We start from the raw sequence: 18,502 nt of genomic DNA, 5'->3' as shown, positions 1-18,502 counted from the left end.
GGACGCCGGGATTCGAACTGATGACCTTCTGCATGAAAGGCAAACGCCTTACCTCCATGCTATCTCTCAGGCCCCAAGTTAAATTTTTTTTAACTTTTTTTTTTTTTTTTTTTGGTTTTTGGGTCACACCCGGCAGTGCTCAGGGGTTGCTCCTGGCTCTATGCTCAGAAATCACCCCAGCAGACTTGGGGGAACCATATGGGATGCCAGGATTTGAGCCACCATCCTTCTGCATGAAAGGCAAACGCCTTACCTTCATGCTCTCTCTCCGGCCCCTTTTTTTTTTTTTTAACATTTTCTAATGGTGGTGTGCCTTGTGATTTTTTTTTTTTTCATGAAAAAAGTGTGCCTTTGCACAAAAAAGGTTGAAAACACTGACATAAGATTTGGGGGTGGTTGGCCCTCAGGCCTAGGAGTCAGTGTGCCTGTATGTGTACTCTGAAGACAAGCACATTTTTGGGGCCAGGGAGTTGGCTTACATGTATGCACAACTGTGTTTTTTGTTTTGTTTTGTTTTTTGCCACACCCAGCAGTGCTCAGCGATTACTCCTGGCTCTGTGTTCAGAAATTATTGCTCCTGGGCCGGGCGGTGGCGCTGGAGGTAAGGTGCCTGCCTTACCTGCGCTAGCCTAGGAGACGGACCGTGGTTCGATCCCCCGGCGTCCCATATGGTCCCCCAAGCCAGGAGCGACTTCTGAGCGCATAGCCAGGAGTAACCCCTGAGCGTTACCGGGTGTGGCCCAAAAACCAAAAAAAAAAAAAAAAAAAAAAAAGAAATTATTGCTCCTGGCAGGATTGGAGGGCCATATGGGATACTGGGGATCGAACCTGGGTTGGTCGCATATTAGGTAAATAGCTTACCTGTCGTGATATTGTGCTGACCTGATGTCCCGACTCCCGATGTGTGTTCGTTTTCTATAGATGAGGAAACCTTAGTGGGAGCTGTGGATGGGAGTGTGAATGTTCCACAGGTCTGAGACCTCATCATGTAAGCACTGTGGGGCTTGCTTCTCATGAATCACTGGGATAACACAAGAGGGAGGGTTCCCAGGGAAGAGGGGTGGGAGGAAATGAGGTCTCTCTTTTTATTTTGTTTTTTTTTTGGGGGGGGGCCCACACCTGGTGACACTCAGGGGTTAGTCCTGGTTCTGTGCTCAGAAATTGCTCCTTGCTTGGGGAGCCGTATGGTACGCTGGTCTGTCCTGGGTCAGTCGCATTTAAGACAAACGCCCTGCCACTGTGCTATTGTTTCAGCCCTATGAGGTCTCCCTTAATAATTAGGGGAACCTTTTTGTGGTTTTTGGGCCACACCTGGTGACGCTCAGGTATTAATCCTGGCTATACGCTCAGAAACCGCTCCTGGCTTGGGGGACCATATAGGATGCCGGGGGATCGAACTGCAGTCTGTCCAAGGCTAGCTCTTGCAAGGCAGATGCCTTACTGCTTGCACCACTGCTCTGGCCTCAGGGGAACCTTTTAATCCTTGAGCATAAAGGACACTTAACACTGTCTTCCAAATGCATGTCCCAAGGCACAGACCTGCAGAAGAAAAGGAATCTACTCTGGCTGACATGTCTGGAAGAATCATGAGATTTTTTAAAGGCGTCACGGAATCAGGACAAACTCATAGGCACTTAAACCAGCTTTCAGATAAATGGCTAACAGGCTGAGGAGGTTCCCACAAAGGGATGTCCGTGTGGACTATGGGTATCATAAGGGCAGCCAGTGACCCCAAACACCAGCTCAGCAGTGTTGGTGGAAGGTGCGATTCTGGGCCAGAGGGAGCAGTGTGGATCCAAGGCCCCCACACTAAATGTGTATACTTATACTATGTATAAGTATGTAAATATTGGGAATGTAAGATGTAAAATCACAGGGCTGGAGAGATAGCCTGCATGTGGAAGGACAGTTGTTCGAATCCCGGCATCCCATATGGTCCCCTGAGCCTGCCAGGAGTGATTTCTGAGCCTAGAGCCAGGAGTAACCCCTGAGCACTGCCAGGTGTGACCAAAAAAAACAGGGTATAAAATCACCCCACACGCTGTATCTCCAAGCCCAGGTAAAACAAGTCTAAAGCAGGGTCATGCATGAAATAATCAAGACCAGGCTTACAATGAAATATGTGTAGTCTGGCAGTCTTCTACCTTGTATGGAGAGCTAGCTGCTTGCCAGAACTGCCTTTTTTATTGGATACAAAGACCACCCCTGGGTGGGGCAGTAAGGACAAAGTAAGTACAGATAGCTCAGGCTATCCTGAGCCAGTCCCACCCTGGTTTACATGTAAGACTATCTCTGTTTGAACCTGAAACCAAGTTGTAAATAAATAGATACAAAGGAACCCAGGATGATCTTTGCTTTGGTTAAAATAAAGTGTAACCTGGGCCGAAGAGATAGCACAGAGGCGTTTGCCTTGCAAGCAGCCGATCCAGGACCAAAGGTGGTTGGTTCGAATTCCGGTGTCCCATATGGTCCCCCCGTGCCTGCCAGGAGCTATTTCTGAGCAGACAGCCAGGAGTAACCCCTGAGCACTGCTGGGTGTGGCCCAAAAACAAACAAACAAACAAAAATAATAAAGTGTAACCTAACAGAGAATATGTAACTCATGCAAAGTGTGTGATGTGGGGGATGGAAGAATAGTGTAGCCTATAAATACAGTTTCACTACTGGGGCTGGAGAGAGTACAGAGGGCAGAGTACTTGCCTTACCTGTGGCTGGCCTGGGTTTCATCCCTGGTATACCAGAATATCCTCCGAGCTTTGCCAGGAGTGATCCCTGAGCACAGAGCCATGTGTGATCATCTCAGTCTCACTACACTCTGAAGTTTCTGAATTCTGACCAAGCAAAGGTAATGCACCTTTTCCTCTCATGATATCCACCTAACAGGGAAAGACTCAAAGACCTACCTTGACTCAGGTTTCAGTGGGGTCAGTGTTATTTATTTTGGTTTTAGAGCCATACCCAGTGGTGCTCAGAGGTAACTCCTGGCAGGCTGGGGGACCATGTGGGATTCTGGGGATCAAATCCAGGTCAGCTGTGCACAAAGCAAACAGCTTACCTATGCTGTGCTATCACTCCAGCTTCAGTCTTGTATTATTTATTTCATCCCTCTGGTGATCTGCTGATGGCATTGTCGAGCTGACTGGGGGAGGGGATTGTCACACTTTCATTTTTTGTAGTGCTTGCATGTCTTCACTGCAGTGTCTTTTGGGGGCATGGTAGGGAGGATGAGGGTCGGGGGTGTCCGTTTCTGGTTGCAGCGCTCACACACATCTGCTCCAAAGATCACAGACAGCAGAGCTGCCAGGGTCATGCCGATGCACTGTGGTGGCACTAGGGATTGAACTCATAGCTTTGTTTGCTAGGCAGCGAGGAGCATTAACTTGGGGCTAGTTCTTTTGGAGGGGTGCTTCTTTGAGTTACATGTTGCTGTGTAACAAGTCACCTCAAAATTTAGCAGCTTAGGGCCCGGAGAGATAGCACAGTGGCGTTTGCCTTGCAAGCAGCCGATCCAGGACCAAAGGTGGTTGGTTCAAATCCCGGTGTCCCATATGGTCCCCCGTGCCTGCCAGGAGCTATTTCTGAGCAGACAGCCAGGAGTAACCCCTGAGCAACGCTGGGTGTGGCCCAAAAACCAAAAAAAAAAAAAATTTAGCAGCTTAGGCCACTATCCCTAGAGGGAGTGATGGAGGGAGCCAGTGAGGAAAGGCTGCTGTCCATTTCAGGATCCTATTTCCGAAGTCACAGTGCCTCACCTCTACTAGATTAATCCAAGTAGTCAGACTAGACCCAACTAGCATGCCTTGCATGCTGACTACCTGGGGCTTCATCCCTAGCATCCCACAGGGCACACTGAGCTCTATCAGGAGTGATTCCTAAGCACCACCATTTGTGGCCCCCAAACCAAACCAATAAAAAGGGAGGAGTCGGGGGCCAGAGTGATAGCATAGCGATATGGCATTTGCCTTGCACGCGGCCAACCCAGGAGACAGTGGTTTGATTCCCAGCATCCCATATGGTCTCCCGAGCTTGCCAGGGGCGATTTCTGAGCATGGAGCCAGGAGTAACCCCTGGGCGCTGCCAGATGAGGCCCCAAAACCAAAATAAATAAATAACAAGGGAGGAGTAAGTCCTGGGCACTACTGGGTGTGGCTCCAAACTCAAAATTAAAAACCAATTATTAAGTGGTAACTAGGAGTTTTAAAAAGTAAATATAGGGACCAGAGAGATAGCACAGTTGTAGGGTGGTTGCCTTGCACGCAGCCAACCCAGGATGGACCCAAGTTCCATTCCCGGCATCCCATATGGTCCCCGAGCCTGCTAGGAGTGATTTCTGAGTGCAGAGCCAGGAGTAATCCCTGAGTACCACTGAGTATGACCCAAAAACCAAAAAAGAAAAAAAGAAGTAAATACAATCCTTCAAGACCGCAGAACAAATTAAGGAAATGGCCAGTACTTAAAGGGCTGAGGTGTTGCATCTAAGGGAGGAACAAAACTGGATGAGGGCTCCCACCTGTCTGCTGGGATGAGGTATCATACCAGAGAGGAGCTGGACTGACTGACCAGCAGGAGGTGTCCATAGAAGTGTGTGCTCAGGGGCCGGGAAGGTGGCGCTAGAGGTTAAGGTGTCTGCCTTACAAGCGCTAGCCAAGGAACAGACCGCGGTTCGATCCCCCGGTGTCCCATATGGTCCCCCCAAGCCAGGGGCGATTTCTGAGCACATTGCCAGGAGTAACCCCTGAGCGTCAAACGGGTGTGGCCCAAAAACCAAAAAAAAAAAAAAAAAAAAAAAAAAAGTGTGTGCTCAGTTCTGCAGGCCACTTGCTGCTGTGTACTATAGGCAGGAGAGCAAAGAGCCCTGCAACTAGGGCTAGGAGAGCTTTTGCTTGGCTGTGTGCCTGCAGGGCTCTATACGACCCAAGTTAGACGTGTGCTAGCTCACAGAGCTTCCCTTTGCAGGGTCCAAGGAGTGGAGGGAGGGTGTGGAGAGGCAGGATCCTCTGAAGGCAAATGTGCTTTGCCGCAGAAGCTGCACGAAAAATCTGGCTGTAGGAGCAGACCGAGACCCAACTAGGAGCACTTCAGCCATCTGGACAGTGTGTGGCCTCCTGCTGCCTTTATACAATTGTCATGGTTCTTTTTGTTATGGTTCTTTTTGTTTTGTTTTGTGCTATGCACAGCCAGTGATGTTCAGGGCTTACTCCTGGCTTTGCGGTTAGGGATCAGTCCTGTTAGTACTCGGGGACCATATGGAAGCCGGGGATCAAATGTAGGCTGGGGGGGCCGGGTAGGTGGCGCTGGAGGTAAGGTGTCTGCCTTGCAAGCGCTAGCCAAGGAAGGACCGCGGTTCGATCCCCCGGCGTCCCATATGGTCCCCCCATGCCAGGGGCGATTTCTGAGCACATAGCCAGGAGTAACCCCTGAGCGTTAAACGGGTGTGGCCCAAAAAAAAAAAATGTAGGCTGGACATGTACAAGAAGCTACTACTGCTGTACTCCGGGGTTCTCTGGCTCTGCGCTCAGAAATCGCTCCTGGCAGGCTCATATGGGGTGCCAGGAATTGAACTGGGCCCTGTCTAGTGTTGGTCACGTGCAAGCCTTAAGCCTTAAGTGCTATTGCTCCGCCCCCCAATCACTATAATACTGAGCCGTGAAATAACTGGATAAAGGATCTCGGGCCTGTGTGATTGTTTTGTTATACATCCCAGAGTGATTTGACATCTTGGAGTAATATATGCTTGAAGATCCTTTTCTTTTGTTGGCGACCAAAACTAATTACCAAGTGGGCAAGGAGCATGAAACAAATAGATAAATATGGACTTCATTGAGAGAAGGCAAAACCATAAACGTCTTTTCAGTCTCTTTTATAGTATGCAGGACTGGAGAGAGAATACAATGCGGTAGCGCTCTTGCTTTGCACGAAAATGACCTGGGTTCCATTTCCTGCACCACATATCTCCAATCCCAATCCCCAATCCTCCCTCCAACAAAAAGATGGAAACCTTGGGATAATATGAATGTTAAGGGTTGCAAATTGCAGTACTTGTCTAGGTGAGGACACAGTGAAACAGGGGAATATGCAGGTATCAGGGTGACAGCGCAGCAGTGTGTGTGTGTGTGTGTAGGGGGGTGTCTCCTACTCCTACTCCCTAGCACATAGGTTTGGTGTGTGTGTGTGTGTGTGTGTGTAGGGGGGTGTCTCCTACTCCTACTCCCTAACACATAGGTTTGGTGTGTGTGTGTGTGTGTGTGTAGGGGGGTGTTTCCTACTCCTACTCCCTAACACATAGGTTTGGTGTGTGTGTGTGTGTGTGTGTGTGTGTGTGTGTGTGTAGGGGGTGTCTCCTACTCCCTAAGTGTGTGTGGGAGGGGGTGTCTCCTACTCCTACTCCCTAACCCTGACGGAGTCAATACAGACAGTTGGTCTAACAGCTCAAGAGAAGACGGAAATTCATGGGGCCCAAAGCGTAACACATAGGTTCGCTCCCCAGCATCCCAAGAGGTGCCCGATCCCGCCGTGAGTGACCCCTGAGCACAGACGGGTGTGGCCCAAAAGCGAAACAAAAAGTACAACGATGGAAATTCAGATGCTGAGTGCTGCTTCTTCCGTGTTTGTCTGGGGAGCAGCTCGGAACTTGCCCGAGGCCTGTGTTCAGGGATGACCGGGGAAATTCCTGGCGGGTCCCGGAGACAGACGCGCCCAGGGTGACGGGGGGCTGGAGTCTGCGTCCCTGGGTAACTCGTCCTCAGCACCCCGGATTCGGGGTGGAGCTGGCTCTCACCCTCGCACGGCCCCGGAGGGCCGAGGCCCGCCGCCCAGAACAGGGCAAACTGCGAGGCGAGAGCGCCCCAGCGCCCGGGCAGGCGCAGTCGCCTCCATCCTCTCGGCCGCCGCCCCCGGGGCCCGCAGCCGCCATGGCGCATGCGCGGAAGCCGGCCGCTCCCCCTACCCCTTCCCGCGGCCTCTCGGGCGAGCCGCCGAGTTCTGGGAGTTTCCGCCCCGGGTGGTGGCGGGCGGGGCGGGGCGGGGCGCGCGTGGGCAGCCGGAAGCCGGGGCACCGACCGGAAGCAGAACGCGCGCGCGGCATTCTGGGATTTGTAGTCGAGCCCCCCCCCCGCCCGGGCTCACGTCTGCGCGCGTCCCAGCTCCTTTTCGGACCTCCCGCGGGCCTCGTCCGGACTCCCTCCGTCCCTCTCGGGTGAAGCCTCGGCGGCCGGCGTTGCGGAGGGAGCGAGAGGCCTGGGCCTGGAGAGGCGAGGTGGCCGCGGGGCCTGCCGGGAGTCGTAGTCCCCGCGCGCGCGCGTGCGTCCGCCCGGCTTGGCCGCGGGGCCTGCCGGGAGTGGTAGTCCGCGCCTCCGCGCGCCTGCGTCCGTCCGTCCGTCCGTCGGTCGGCTCGGCTCGGCTCGGCTCGGCTCGGCTCGGCTCGGCTGGCGGAGGGCGCGGGCGGGCGCGGGCGGGCGCGGGCGGACGGGCGGGCGGAGCTGCTGCCGCGGGCGGCCCGGGCGGGCGGGCTGGGCTGGGCTGGGCTGGCAGCGAGCGCGGGTGCGAGCAGCGAGCGAGCGCAGCCTCCGCCTCCGCCTCCGCCTCCGCCTCCGCGGCCGCGTCGCCTCCTCCGCCCGGGCCGTCCGCCGCCGCCGCCGCCGCGCGGGGAGAGCGAGGCGGGGCCGCCGGGGCCGCCATGGAGCCCGACGCGGTGATCGAGGACAAGACGATCGAGCTCATGGTGAGTGCGGGAGGAGTGCGGGAGGAGTGCGGCCCGCTCGGCTCGGCCCGCCCGGCCTCGCGATCGCCGCCCCGCAACCGCCCCGGCCCGGACGCCCGATCGCGGCCTCCCGCCCTGCCCGCCCCGCCGGCGGGCCAGGCCCCGCGGCCTCCGCCGTCCGCCCTCGCGCCGGGCCGCCCCGCTCCGCCCCGCTCCGCCCCGCTCCGCACCCCGACCCCCGCAGGCCCGGGCCCGGCCGGAGGATGCGGCGGCTCGGGCCGTCCCGCGCCCTCCAGCGCGGCGCCCGTCGTGTCCGGCCTCCTGGACAAAGGGCTTCCTCCCTCCCGTCCTCCTCCTCGGCCAGTGCGCAGGGACGCTGGCACTGCCCAGGGCCCCGGGTGTCCGGACCCCGTCCCCCTCCCGCCCCCGGAAAGGGAGCCCACACCACACCCCGCACAGCTCCCCGCTTCCAGGACTGCTCTGGGAAGGAAGGAAGGAAAGAAGGAAGGAGAGGAGAGGAGAGGAAGGAAGGAAAGGGAGGAAGGAAGGAAGGGAGGAAGGGAGGCAAGGCAAGGCGGGGAGTGCAGCCGACGGAGCTCTTGCTCCTCTCTCCCCTCCCCAGTAAGTGAGCACGACCATCGATGAAGCTAGGAAGAACCTAGGGTCCTGGGGGAGGCAGGCAGGCACCCGATGAGAAGCCAGGGACCCCGGCCCCTCTCTCCCTCTCTCCCCCCGCTGATCCCCCACCTCCTGCCAATCTGAGGACTTGCCAGGCTCGCTGCCCCCCGAGAGTGGCCGCGGGCAGCGAGGCTTCTGCTCCCGGCTGGATCTTTGGGTGGAAGAAACAAAATATGGCAGCGATCAGCCTGCCCCTGGGACCATTAGGGAAAGCCAGCCGGGCTTGGAGAGCTGCTCGGAGGAAGTCTTGGCTTCGGCAAATGGACCGGCCCCGGGGTTCTTCTCGGCAGTTTCTTTGTATCGCTGGTCAGACATACTGTAGCAACTTCTCTCCCACGGTAGAGGGGAAGGATGCCAAAAACCTACCGTACTTCACCTAGCAAAAAGAAAAAATAAAAAAGGAAAAATGATCTTTTTTTTTCCTCCTCCAAAGTGAAAATGTTTATTGAGTCAGGGATTCCACTGGGTAGGGTCGGTGACATCAGAGCCACTTCCCCCATTTAATGCTATAAATAATAAATGGTGACACTGAAAGTCTGATGGAGAAGCCACTTGGCTTCTGTGGATGAAGGCATCTAGGGAGTTAGTTGAGATGCACGTTTCTAAAATGGAAGCACACTGGCATAAATACAGAGCTGTTTAATCTTTGCTCCCCTTTGCATAACGCACAAAACCGAGAATTTGCTAGCAGTCTGGAAAGCTAGAGGGAGGGGGAGGAAAGAAGAAAACCCTGCTTAATGATGTGTGAGTTCATGTGTAACCAACTGTGTGTGTGTGTCTGTGTGTGTGTGTGTGTGTGTGTGTATCTATTACTCATACAATTGCTTTTGGAGGGATGCTGCCATTTGTGGGTTTTTTATTTGATTTTTTGTTTATTAACTTTTCCTTTTCAGTATGATTTCTCAAATTCGTTACAGTTAAGCTTTTGCTCCTTAGCAACTTTTTTGTTGTGTAAAAAGTCTTGGTGGAACAAAGTGGGAATTGTATGTATAGTACATATTCCTGTGGCTGTATCGCATGTATTTATAGCAGGAGTACTTCATATCGACAAAGAGTACTTGGTACCATTTTTAAATTGGCTGTTCCGTTGTCCTTCCATCGCCATTCATTGAAAAGATTATTAACGTGACTATTTCCTGAGACTGAGAATATAGTGGAATCCATTCATGGCCTGTGAGTGTATGACTTAAAAGACATCCTCAGACTCATTTTACTGGCCTCCTTATTATGCTCATGACTTAAGATGTGACTTTACATGACCGTACTTGTCTGTAATCCAAAAAGATAATTCAGCCCTCGTCTAGGACATCATTATAAGCTGAGCTCTTTGAAAACTTTACTGGGTTTTAGAATCACCCAGGATAATGTTAAAATGGCTTTTCATAGATAGTTTTTGATATTCCCTCAGGGCAACCAACTAAGATCCCAAGGCCTTCTTTTTCTACAAAAGGGAGCATTTATATTAGTGTAGTTGACTTTATGTAGTAGATCCAGGGTCAGCTATAGAAGTGGTAATGCTTTGAAATCTCATTGTATGTGCTTTTCAGTACTTAGTACTTTTCATTTTTCATAATTAAAATATATTTTACAGTGGTTTTGAAATAGCATGATAGGAGGAGAGAGAGGGATTTAAGTAGGTGGGTTCTTGCTTTGTTTTTCAGCCACATCTGGCACTGTTCAGGGTTACTTCTGACTGCAATTAGGAACTATTCCTGGCAGTGCTCAAGAGGCCATATTAGTGCTGGGGATCAAACCTGGGTTGGCTACCTACAAGACTAGTACCCTACCTGCTGTCCTATTGCTCCGACTCCTGTTGGTGGTATTGTGAAAGCCTAAACTATGGAAGAGTTTTAGATTTTGATGAGTCAGTTTTGATGTACTGGTATTTGTGATTGTGGTCCCTGTTGTGGTGTGGAACTTACTGGCTCTTGGTGGAATTCGCATTTTTGTATTCCGGATTGTGCCATGTTAAGAGAGGAAGCAATTCTTTTTTTTTTTTTTTTTTTTTTTTTTTTTGGTTTTTGGGCCACACCCGTTTGACGCTCAGGGGTTACTCCTGGCTATGTGCTCAGAAATCGCCCCTGGCTTGGGGGGACCATATGGGACGCCGGGGGATCGAACCGCGGTCCTTCCTTGGCTAGCGCTTGCAAGGCAGACACCTTACCTCCAGCGCCACCTACCCGGCCCCTATAAGAGAGGAAGCAATTCTTACTGTCTCTCGATCTTTTCACCTTCACTCTCTGCTTTCCTTGTTGATTGTTTTCTCCTTTCTCCTTGCACTTTTGATGAGTTGATTAGATAATACAGATGATCAATGAACACTTGGAGAGACTGAATTTGCAGCTTTCACGCAGTCAGCATACCTCTTTTGTTGATTCCATCCCATGTCCAATTTTGTGAGCTAATTTTTTAGATACCCTGATCTAGGTAAACCTTCATCTCTTTCATCTATTTTGGAACTCTGTTGAGTTCTTTGGGGCTGTGTGCACTGTTCTGGACTGGGAAGAACAAAATCTACAACATAGGTCCATGTGTTTTGTTTTGTTTTTCTGTTTGGGCCGTACTGGCTGTGCTCAGGGCTACTCCTGGTTATACATATGCTCAGAAATCGCGCCTTGCTTGAGGGACCATATGGGACACTGGGGGATCCAACTGCGGTCCGTTCTAGGTTAGCATGTGCAAGGCACGCTGCACCACTGCTCCGGCCCCATGGTCCACATTGTTTTTATCTGGGCGCTCATGACTGTAGAACTCTCTGACACTATAAAGAGAGGACCCTCCTGTATTCTTGGTCCTTGCCTCCTCTTACACACACACAACAGGCTGACTGGTTCCCATCTTTGCTAAGTGACTTTAGGTGAGTTGTTTATTTCCCTTTTGAGTTACCTCTAAGTGAGTGGCTTGTGGGGTGAACACTAGGTGAAAACAATAGGTGAAATACATCTTTTTGGGGAGGGTTGTCACAGCTAGCATAGCTGGGGATATGTGTGTGAGGGTTGTTCCTGGTGATTCTTTGAGAGCGAAAGCTTACCTTGACCCCCACATGCAAGGCATATATGCCTTGGCCATCTCTCTGGTATTAAAAATTAAAATTTTTTTTGAGTTATTAAAGTTGTTCAGTGAGAGAGGGGTCAAGGAGATGAAAAAAAATGGTTAAGTGGCATTCTTGGAATCCCTCCTCCCGCTTTTCCCTTGGCCCTTTTCTGTGGGGTCATTCAGCGACTCCAGTAAGAAATTGGATCTGACTTTGCTATTATTCCTCATCCTCTCTTACCTACCTCTAGCAGGGCGTTGATTTGCTCAAGGCAGATTACATAGAAAGGCTTAAGTAGGGTCCACTTGTGATAAACCACCTCCCTACTTCTAAGACCTCACGGGCCTGTTAGAGGTTTGTGGTGCCTCAGATACATCCATTTATGTCCCTGATTTTGAAATAAGTCCGACGTCCTTTCATATTTTTACGGGGGAAAGATAAACGTGGTTGTTCATGGCAAGTCTGAAAGGCTCCAGTTGCTGTAACCTGGAAACCTTAGAGAATCTCTTGCTCAGGCATATCATTGTTCCCAGCACAGCATGCACATGGCCCCAGGTTGGAATGCTGCATGTCTTGGGTTCTGGATCGCAGAAACGCCCTTCTCTGCACTTGCCTCTTGAGTTTCACCGGGGAAAATTGACTCTGCAAATTCTAGTTATTCCTATTCCAGTCACTCCTTGTCCTAGTCTTTATCCCTCCCCTTTTCTAACTCATTGTCCCTTCTAGCCACAAGGTTGTTGAGGACTGTGGGCTTGGTTCTGGTCACATCATTTTCTCTGGGAGTGTGCTCCAGAAGATTGCTCAGGCTTTCGGAAAGGTGCTCTGGCTAGATTGGCCGTGACATCCTCCAATGGTGTGGAGGCCACCACCTCTTCTGATGGCAATTGGCAGATACCATTGTGTTGGGAGAGTCTGTGTACTGCCCATCCTGTGGAAGGATTGAATGCTGCCACTTTGTGCTCCTCTCTGGGTACTAACAGACTTCTTTCCTGCTCATGGCCCTTATGGAATCATATGTACCTTGCTTACAGTGCTGCTTGTAGGGGGTGTTCAGCCAGTTTGGAGGGGCAGTTTCTTGGTAATGGTACACAGGCATCATTCTCACACTTCTGCTGCTTAACCAGCGGTCCCCCCCCCCCCCCCAATTTCCCCAGTCTGTTACTGATTTCCCTCATACTGTGTTTTTGCCTTTCCGAGGCCTTCTTCCTTCTTCTGGGCGAATCTCTCTGAGCCTCCTTATCCAATGTCCTCACAACACTTGCCATTTGGGTGCTTCGTAGAAAGTGATGGCAATTGATGTTAGGGTTCTGTTCTGTGTCTGGGTGCCCTGCCACTTTTCAAGATTTCCTTTTGCTAACCTGAAGATGAAGATGGCCATGAAAGAGACATCAACCTGGGAGGGGTCGAGAGGGACAGTGCTTAGAACTCAGGATGGCTGTAGCTGTGGATCACTATTGCTGACTTTATGCACATCCAGGTTGATTGACAGTTGTGCCAGCAAATGAAAGCTATGACTGGCAGAGATCAGACTCTCTTTCTAGCCCTTGATGGAGTTAAGTCCACAAGAAACCCCAAGAACAGATTCTTATCTCTTAGAAGCAAGGTGGAGGGGGGCTGTTAGAGTGCAACTCCTGTCTCTTGTGTGTCCTTGCTGTGGGGCCTTAGGGAAGTTTGCCATTCAGTGGCATAGAGCTTTGTACTTTGTGAAAAGAAGAGAATGCAACCTCCCTGTTCCCAGGGGCTATGAGAGGTGGCTGGGAGAGAGGACTTCCCTCAGGCTTGCCCGAGCAACTGCTCCTTAGACCTACTGCTCCTTAATCCGACTTTCCCCACAAGAACTGTAGGAAGTACATTCTGTGAAGTGATCTAACAGATAGTGTGGGGGTTGAACTTTCCCCTGCCCCTGCTGGTGCAGGCATTGATTGGGTAGGTGTGTGTGTGTGTGTGGGGGGGAAACAGGCCTGGAATTCAGTTGCTTTCAGCTATCTACCTCCTTATTATCTTTAAGGAGGTATCTTGGGGTGTCTGGGGTGGGGAATGAAGCAATCTCAGAGTCAGTCCTGTCTGGGAAATCTGGGGTTACTGTGGCATGTAACTCCCATATAGCCATAATTAGACCTGTGCTCCAGAGAGAACCTACCCACTTGGGTTTAGGTGACGAATTCCTGTTAACTCAGAGCTCTGTGATGGAACTTGGATCTGTGGAGTTTCGACTCGAAAATTAGGGCTTTAGAATTCTTCCCCCTGAGTAATGCGGCCAAGTGTGACCTTGAACAGAAGGTGCATTGAGTATGAGGCCAGCATTCCTCCAAGGGTTCCTCCAGGTCCAGTCGGAGCTGAAGTTCCTGGAATCAGTTGACAATGGGGAAAGGAACCTGTTGGTCAAGAACACGCTTGTTACCTCGGTTCAGTTTCTGCTGATGATAGTTGCTTAACAGGAAGTTAAGTCTTGCAGGCAAATGTGAAACAAACCAGGAAGACCTGACTGTCTAGTAGGGTATCTCTCACCAGGATCTGGTTATTGTTTTAGCTAAACTCAAAGATTGCACACTTGGGTGATGTTGGCAGGAAGCATTTTGTCAGATTCCCCTTCAGAGTTAGTCAGGAGACCAGGAGATCCGTGGGAGGACCAGGACTTCACAGAATGGGAAGCAGAGCATAGCAGTGGTGGGGGTGGGTAGGAGGGAGGCCTTTCCCCCTGAAAGTGGGCACTCATGTGTCACAAGTACCGCGGTGGTGGTGAGAGCCACGAGCTAGGAGGAAGAGGAGAACCAAGTGAAAAGATGATTGGGGGGTGGATTTCAGTCATTTCCCCTTGTCCTTGGAAGTGTTGAGTCGATTTTTCAGAACTAGAAATCAGATAGATCTGGTTCTGGGAAATGATCATTTATTGAGGAATGGGAAGAGTGGCCCAAACCAGCGTTTACCATGTCTGACATCCTACTGGTTCCTCTTTACCTCTCTCCCATGGGGCCACCATGGAAGGTGTATTCAATAAGAAGAGGGAAATGAACTGCCCGATAAAGGGAAAAGACTTGATATTTCAGGAGCTCCAGAAAGGAGTCTCGTATTTAAACGGTTGTGGGTGTTTTGTGCTTTTGCTGTTCCGCCTTTTGGTCATGGTAGTACTAACTCTGTTGCTTCTAGCCAGGGTGCATTATCTGCTCTGGGCACAGTTGGGCTTCCAGTTCATTCTGAAGCTTCAGAGTAACTCTCGGCGGGCAAAGCTTGAGCACTCAATGTTGGCTTGAGATTTTACTTGTGGGATCTCTTTTTTAAGTCATGGGTAGTAGTCAAATATTTGTATCTGACAACAGGATCTATCCTGTTGTTACGGTGAGGTTAATCAGAAGAGGGGTTTCAGTTACTTTAGTTGCTTTGTTAGCAGTGTGAGAAACCAGAATGTTTTGACTTCATTGCCAGTGGATGATAATGAACAAATCCAGCAATTTTAATTTGCTCTGTTTTGACTGGATTTGAGGTTCTCTGTATAGACAAGTTTTACTGTTCAGCATAGATCCTATTCAAGCACCATCAGTATGATGTATCTTCACATGACCTCTGGGGGAGCTGCATGGCTCCTCAGTTTTTGTTTTTTTTTTTCTTTTCGGTTTTTGGGTGACACCCGGCAGTGCTCAGGGGTTACTCCTGGCTGTACGCTCAGAAATCGCTCCTGGCAGGCTCAGGGGACCATATGGGACGCCGGGATTCGAACCACTGACCTGCATGAGAGGCAAACAAACGCCTTACCTCCATGCTATCTCTCCGGCCCCGGCTCCAAGTTTTTTAATGCCTGTTTAAGTGACAGGATCTAGGGGGCAGGCCCCTTCATGGTAGCTGGACTGGTTCTGTTGTATTTTGGTTCAGCAGGCTGAAAGAGCTACTCTTCCAGTAACTTCCAGGTTTCCATCCTAAGTTCCGGAATTGAGGATCTTGGAATAGAAAGCTCTGCTGCTTCTGCTGCACCAATCCTCCCTTGGCTAGGTATACAGAAGGGTTTGGGATTGGTGCCCAGATATTGTTTTTCTTCGCCTTTTGAGAATTAGGTCTGAGTAATGGGTGTAAAGTCCCTGAGTAGCCCTTTCATGAAGACAGGGCTTGTCATTACTGAAGACTAGCTGTGCTGTGGCTTTGAAGGAAGCAGAAAGTTCTTGGATGCGCAGTTCGCAGTCTTTGGCGGCTAAATTGTAATCTCTGCCATCCTGTTGGGTGCTTTTTTTCATTGTTAAACAAACGTTCGTTTTGGTTTGGCATCACACTCCTCGATGTTCAGGGCTTAGTCCCGGCTCTGCACTCAGGAGTCATTTATGGTGTTTCTGGGGGACCCCAAGGGATGCTGAGAATCGAACCTGGATCAGCTGCATGGAAGGCAACTCCCCTCCCTGCTGTAGTGTTGCTTTGACCCTTGAGCAACTTTGTGTCCCTGGCTCCTGTTGGATTCCTGGAGAAGCTGATATGCTTGTGAGAGGGTCTATTTCTACCTTAATGACTTCACGGTATGTGGGAGGTGTCAATTAGTAACTAGTTTCTTGGTGGTCTTACTTTTCTCTTGTTGACTTTCGGTGGTTGGCCATGACTGAATCAGCCAGAGGTTTGCTCTTGTGATCAGTGTCAGATGCTTGGAATGCCCAGTATCTCTCTGTGTAGAGGTGAAGATCTGGGCGGTGTGGAGCTCAGAGCATTCTGTATAGCAGAGCAATTAAGTTCCTGTCATTGGTTCCATGAGTGCCTCGATGGGGAATCATTCAAGGCCTCCCCTATCATTTGTTCCTTTCTTTGACGAAGATTTTGTCATGAAGGCACTGTCTGGGAAAGTGCCCGGAAATTCATTGTTGCTGAGTGCTGGGTTGTGCTCATGGGCAATGGAGTAGGTTTTGAGCTGCGTCTGTTTGGAGAAGGGTTCTGTTCACCGCGAGTAAGTATGAGTAGCAGAGCTGCTGCGGAGGTGTGGGATGCTGCCACACACTTATCCTGCCAAACAGCCGAATAGATGGCTGTGTGGTTCTGGATGTCAGCTCCACTGCGCTCCAGGCCCTTCCTTCCATTTCCCAGCGGCTGGTCTCTGCTGCTGGTGCCACGGTGGGTGTATGGATTGCTTTCTGTCTTTCAACAGTTACCGAAGTGCATGTGTGGGATTTGGTTGAAGAAAGCTGGCCACAGTAAACGGAAAGCATCTTGGAAGCTGCTTGAAAGCTGTCTTTTCTCAGACTAGTCTGAAAGGGAATCCCCCCCATTCATTCAGGATTGGTGACTCTGGAGTGCAGAATATTTCCCAGGTAAGCAATTCCGCTGTCTTGTTCTGTTAATGTGGAGCTCCACTCAACCAAGAGAAACTTAAGAAATACCTTTACCTTGATCCAATAGAAGGCAAAGGAAGAAATGTTTGGACGTGGATGAGTGAGGCCTTGGCCCAGCAAGGCCTTGTTACTGGGTAGGGAGTAAACCCAGGCCCAATTTTAGGGAAGGCCTGATTTTAGAGTAAGGGATGAGCTCAGTCCCAGGCCCAGGAAGGACTGGTAGGGGTGCAGTGATGTCCTTACCCGGTAGCTTTGCCATAATTTATCAGGGGCTCTAGGAGCCCTGGGGTTTGTTTGAAGTGTAGTTTTTTTGGGGGGGCGGGGGGGTTTGTTTTTGGGTCACACCTGGCTGCATTCAGGGGTTACTCCTGGCTCTGTGCTCAGAAATCGCTCCTGGCAGGCACGGGGGACCATATAGGATGACGATATTCGAACCCACCATCTGTCTTGGATCAGCTGCATGCAAGGCAAACACTCTACTGCTGTACTATCTCTCCAGTCCCTGAAGTACAGTTTTTTAAAGATGGCATACCAGTGGGCCTAAGGGGCCAGTGTCTCCTGAGTGTGTCATGCATGACCTTGGAGACCTGGTCAGAATAACCTTTTGTAGTTAGTATTTAAGAAGTTGCCTCTTTTGTATTCTTGGGACTCCTTGAGGCGCTAGGCAGGCTGATTCACCATCATGACAGCTTCCTGTGCCTCTATGGAGTACTAGGTGGTGTTGTAGCCTCTTTGGTTTCTTGGGGTTGGGGTGGGACTGGAGAGTTAGAGGACTGGACATAGCTGATGGTGTTTTAAGAGTGATCTGGGGGGCCCGGAGAGATAGCATAGTGGCGTTTGCCTTGCAAGCAGCCGATCCAGGACCTAAGGTGGTTGGTTCGAATCCCGGTGTCCCATATGGTCCCCCGTGCCTGCCAGGAGCTATTTCTGAGCAGACAGCCAGGAGTAATCCCTGAGCACCGCCGGGTGTGGCCCAAAAAACCAAAAACAAACAAACAAACAAAAAAAGAGTGATCTGGGCGCGCTCAGGGCTGAACTGGGGTTGGCCACATACATGCAAGTCAGATGCCTGCATCTTGCCTGTCTGCTGCAGACTCTTGACACGTGTTGCTTGTGCAGTGAGCACCACACTTCTTCCCCACTGTGACAGACATGAAGCCCAGGAGTGTTAGTTTGGAAACATTGGTTTTTGGGGGTGTCCACCTCAGGAAGGGGCAGAGCTGATCTAAGCTTGGGCTTGAGTGCATGCAGAGCTCTGGTTTTCTTACTGTCTCCATCTCTCATTCTTCAAGTTATGGATTTTCCGATTGCCCATCCACAAAGAGCAAAGGTGCCAGAGCTTTCTCGAATGAGAAGTTTCCTCCTAGAGCATGTGGGTCCTTGCTTGGTGTTCAGGTGCCAGCCATCATTCTCAGTTCAACCAGCAATCAGAAAGGAAACAGGCATGTGAGAGAGGCAAGGCGTGGAACTATGGTGGCGACTCATTTTATCTGGCAGTGCTGTTTGTGTAGTAAACTTAGATCTTTTGCTTTTGTTTCACTTGTCTAAGGACTTCTTTAGACCTGTAGCTTGTCTGCCATTACAAGTCAGAATGTCAGATCATTGTTTTAACCTTTTTTTTTTTTTTTGTGGTTACTTGTTTTTTTTTTCCCGGTTACTGCCTTTATTATATGTTATTATATTATAAATTAAAAGGTCTTACAGGGGCTGGAGAGATAGCATGGAGGTAGGGCATTTGCCTTGCATGCAGAAGGACAGTGGTTTGAATCCTGGCATTTAATATGGTCCCCTGAG

The 18,502-nt window shown here is 50.7% G+C and overlaps 1 protein-coding gene across 2 annotated transcripts in view; it reads left to right on the top strand.

The window, feature by feature from the left end:
• The first annotated feature begins 7,585 nt into the window (after positions 1–7,585).
• Positions 7,586–18,502, top strand: part of FBXW11 (F-box and WD repeat domain containing 11) — a 100,696-nt gene continuing 89,779 nt past the window's right edge. For both annotated transcript variants that reach the window (XM_049776060.1, XM_049776059.1), the window contains exon 1: positions 7,586–7,720. In XM_049776060.1, the coding sequence (XP_049632017.1) occupies positions 7,676–7,720 (45 nt within the window). In that variant the 5' untranslated portion in view covers positions 7,586–7,675. The remainder of the gene's footprint in view (positions 7,721–18,502) is intronic.

The sequence above is a fragment of the Suncus etruscus genome, chromosome 6 (assembly GCF_024139225.1).
Source record: "Suncus etruscus isolate mSunEtr1 chromosome 6, mSunEtr1.pri.cur, whole genome shotgun sequence".
NCBI classification, from domain to species: domain Eukaryota; kingdom Metazoa; phylum Chordata; class Mammalia; order Eulipotyphla; family Soricidae; genus Suncus; species Suncus etruscus.
This window is presented reverse-complemented; position numbering and strand designations above follow the sequence as displayed.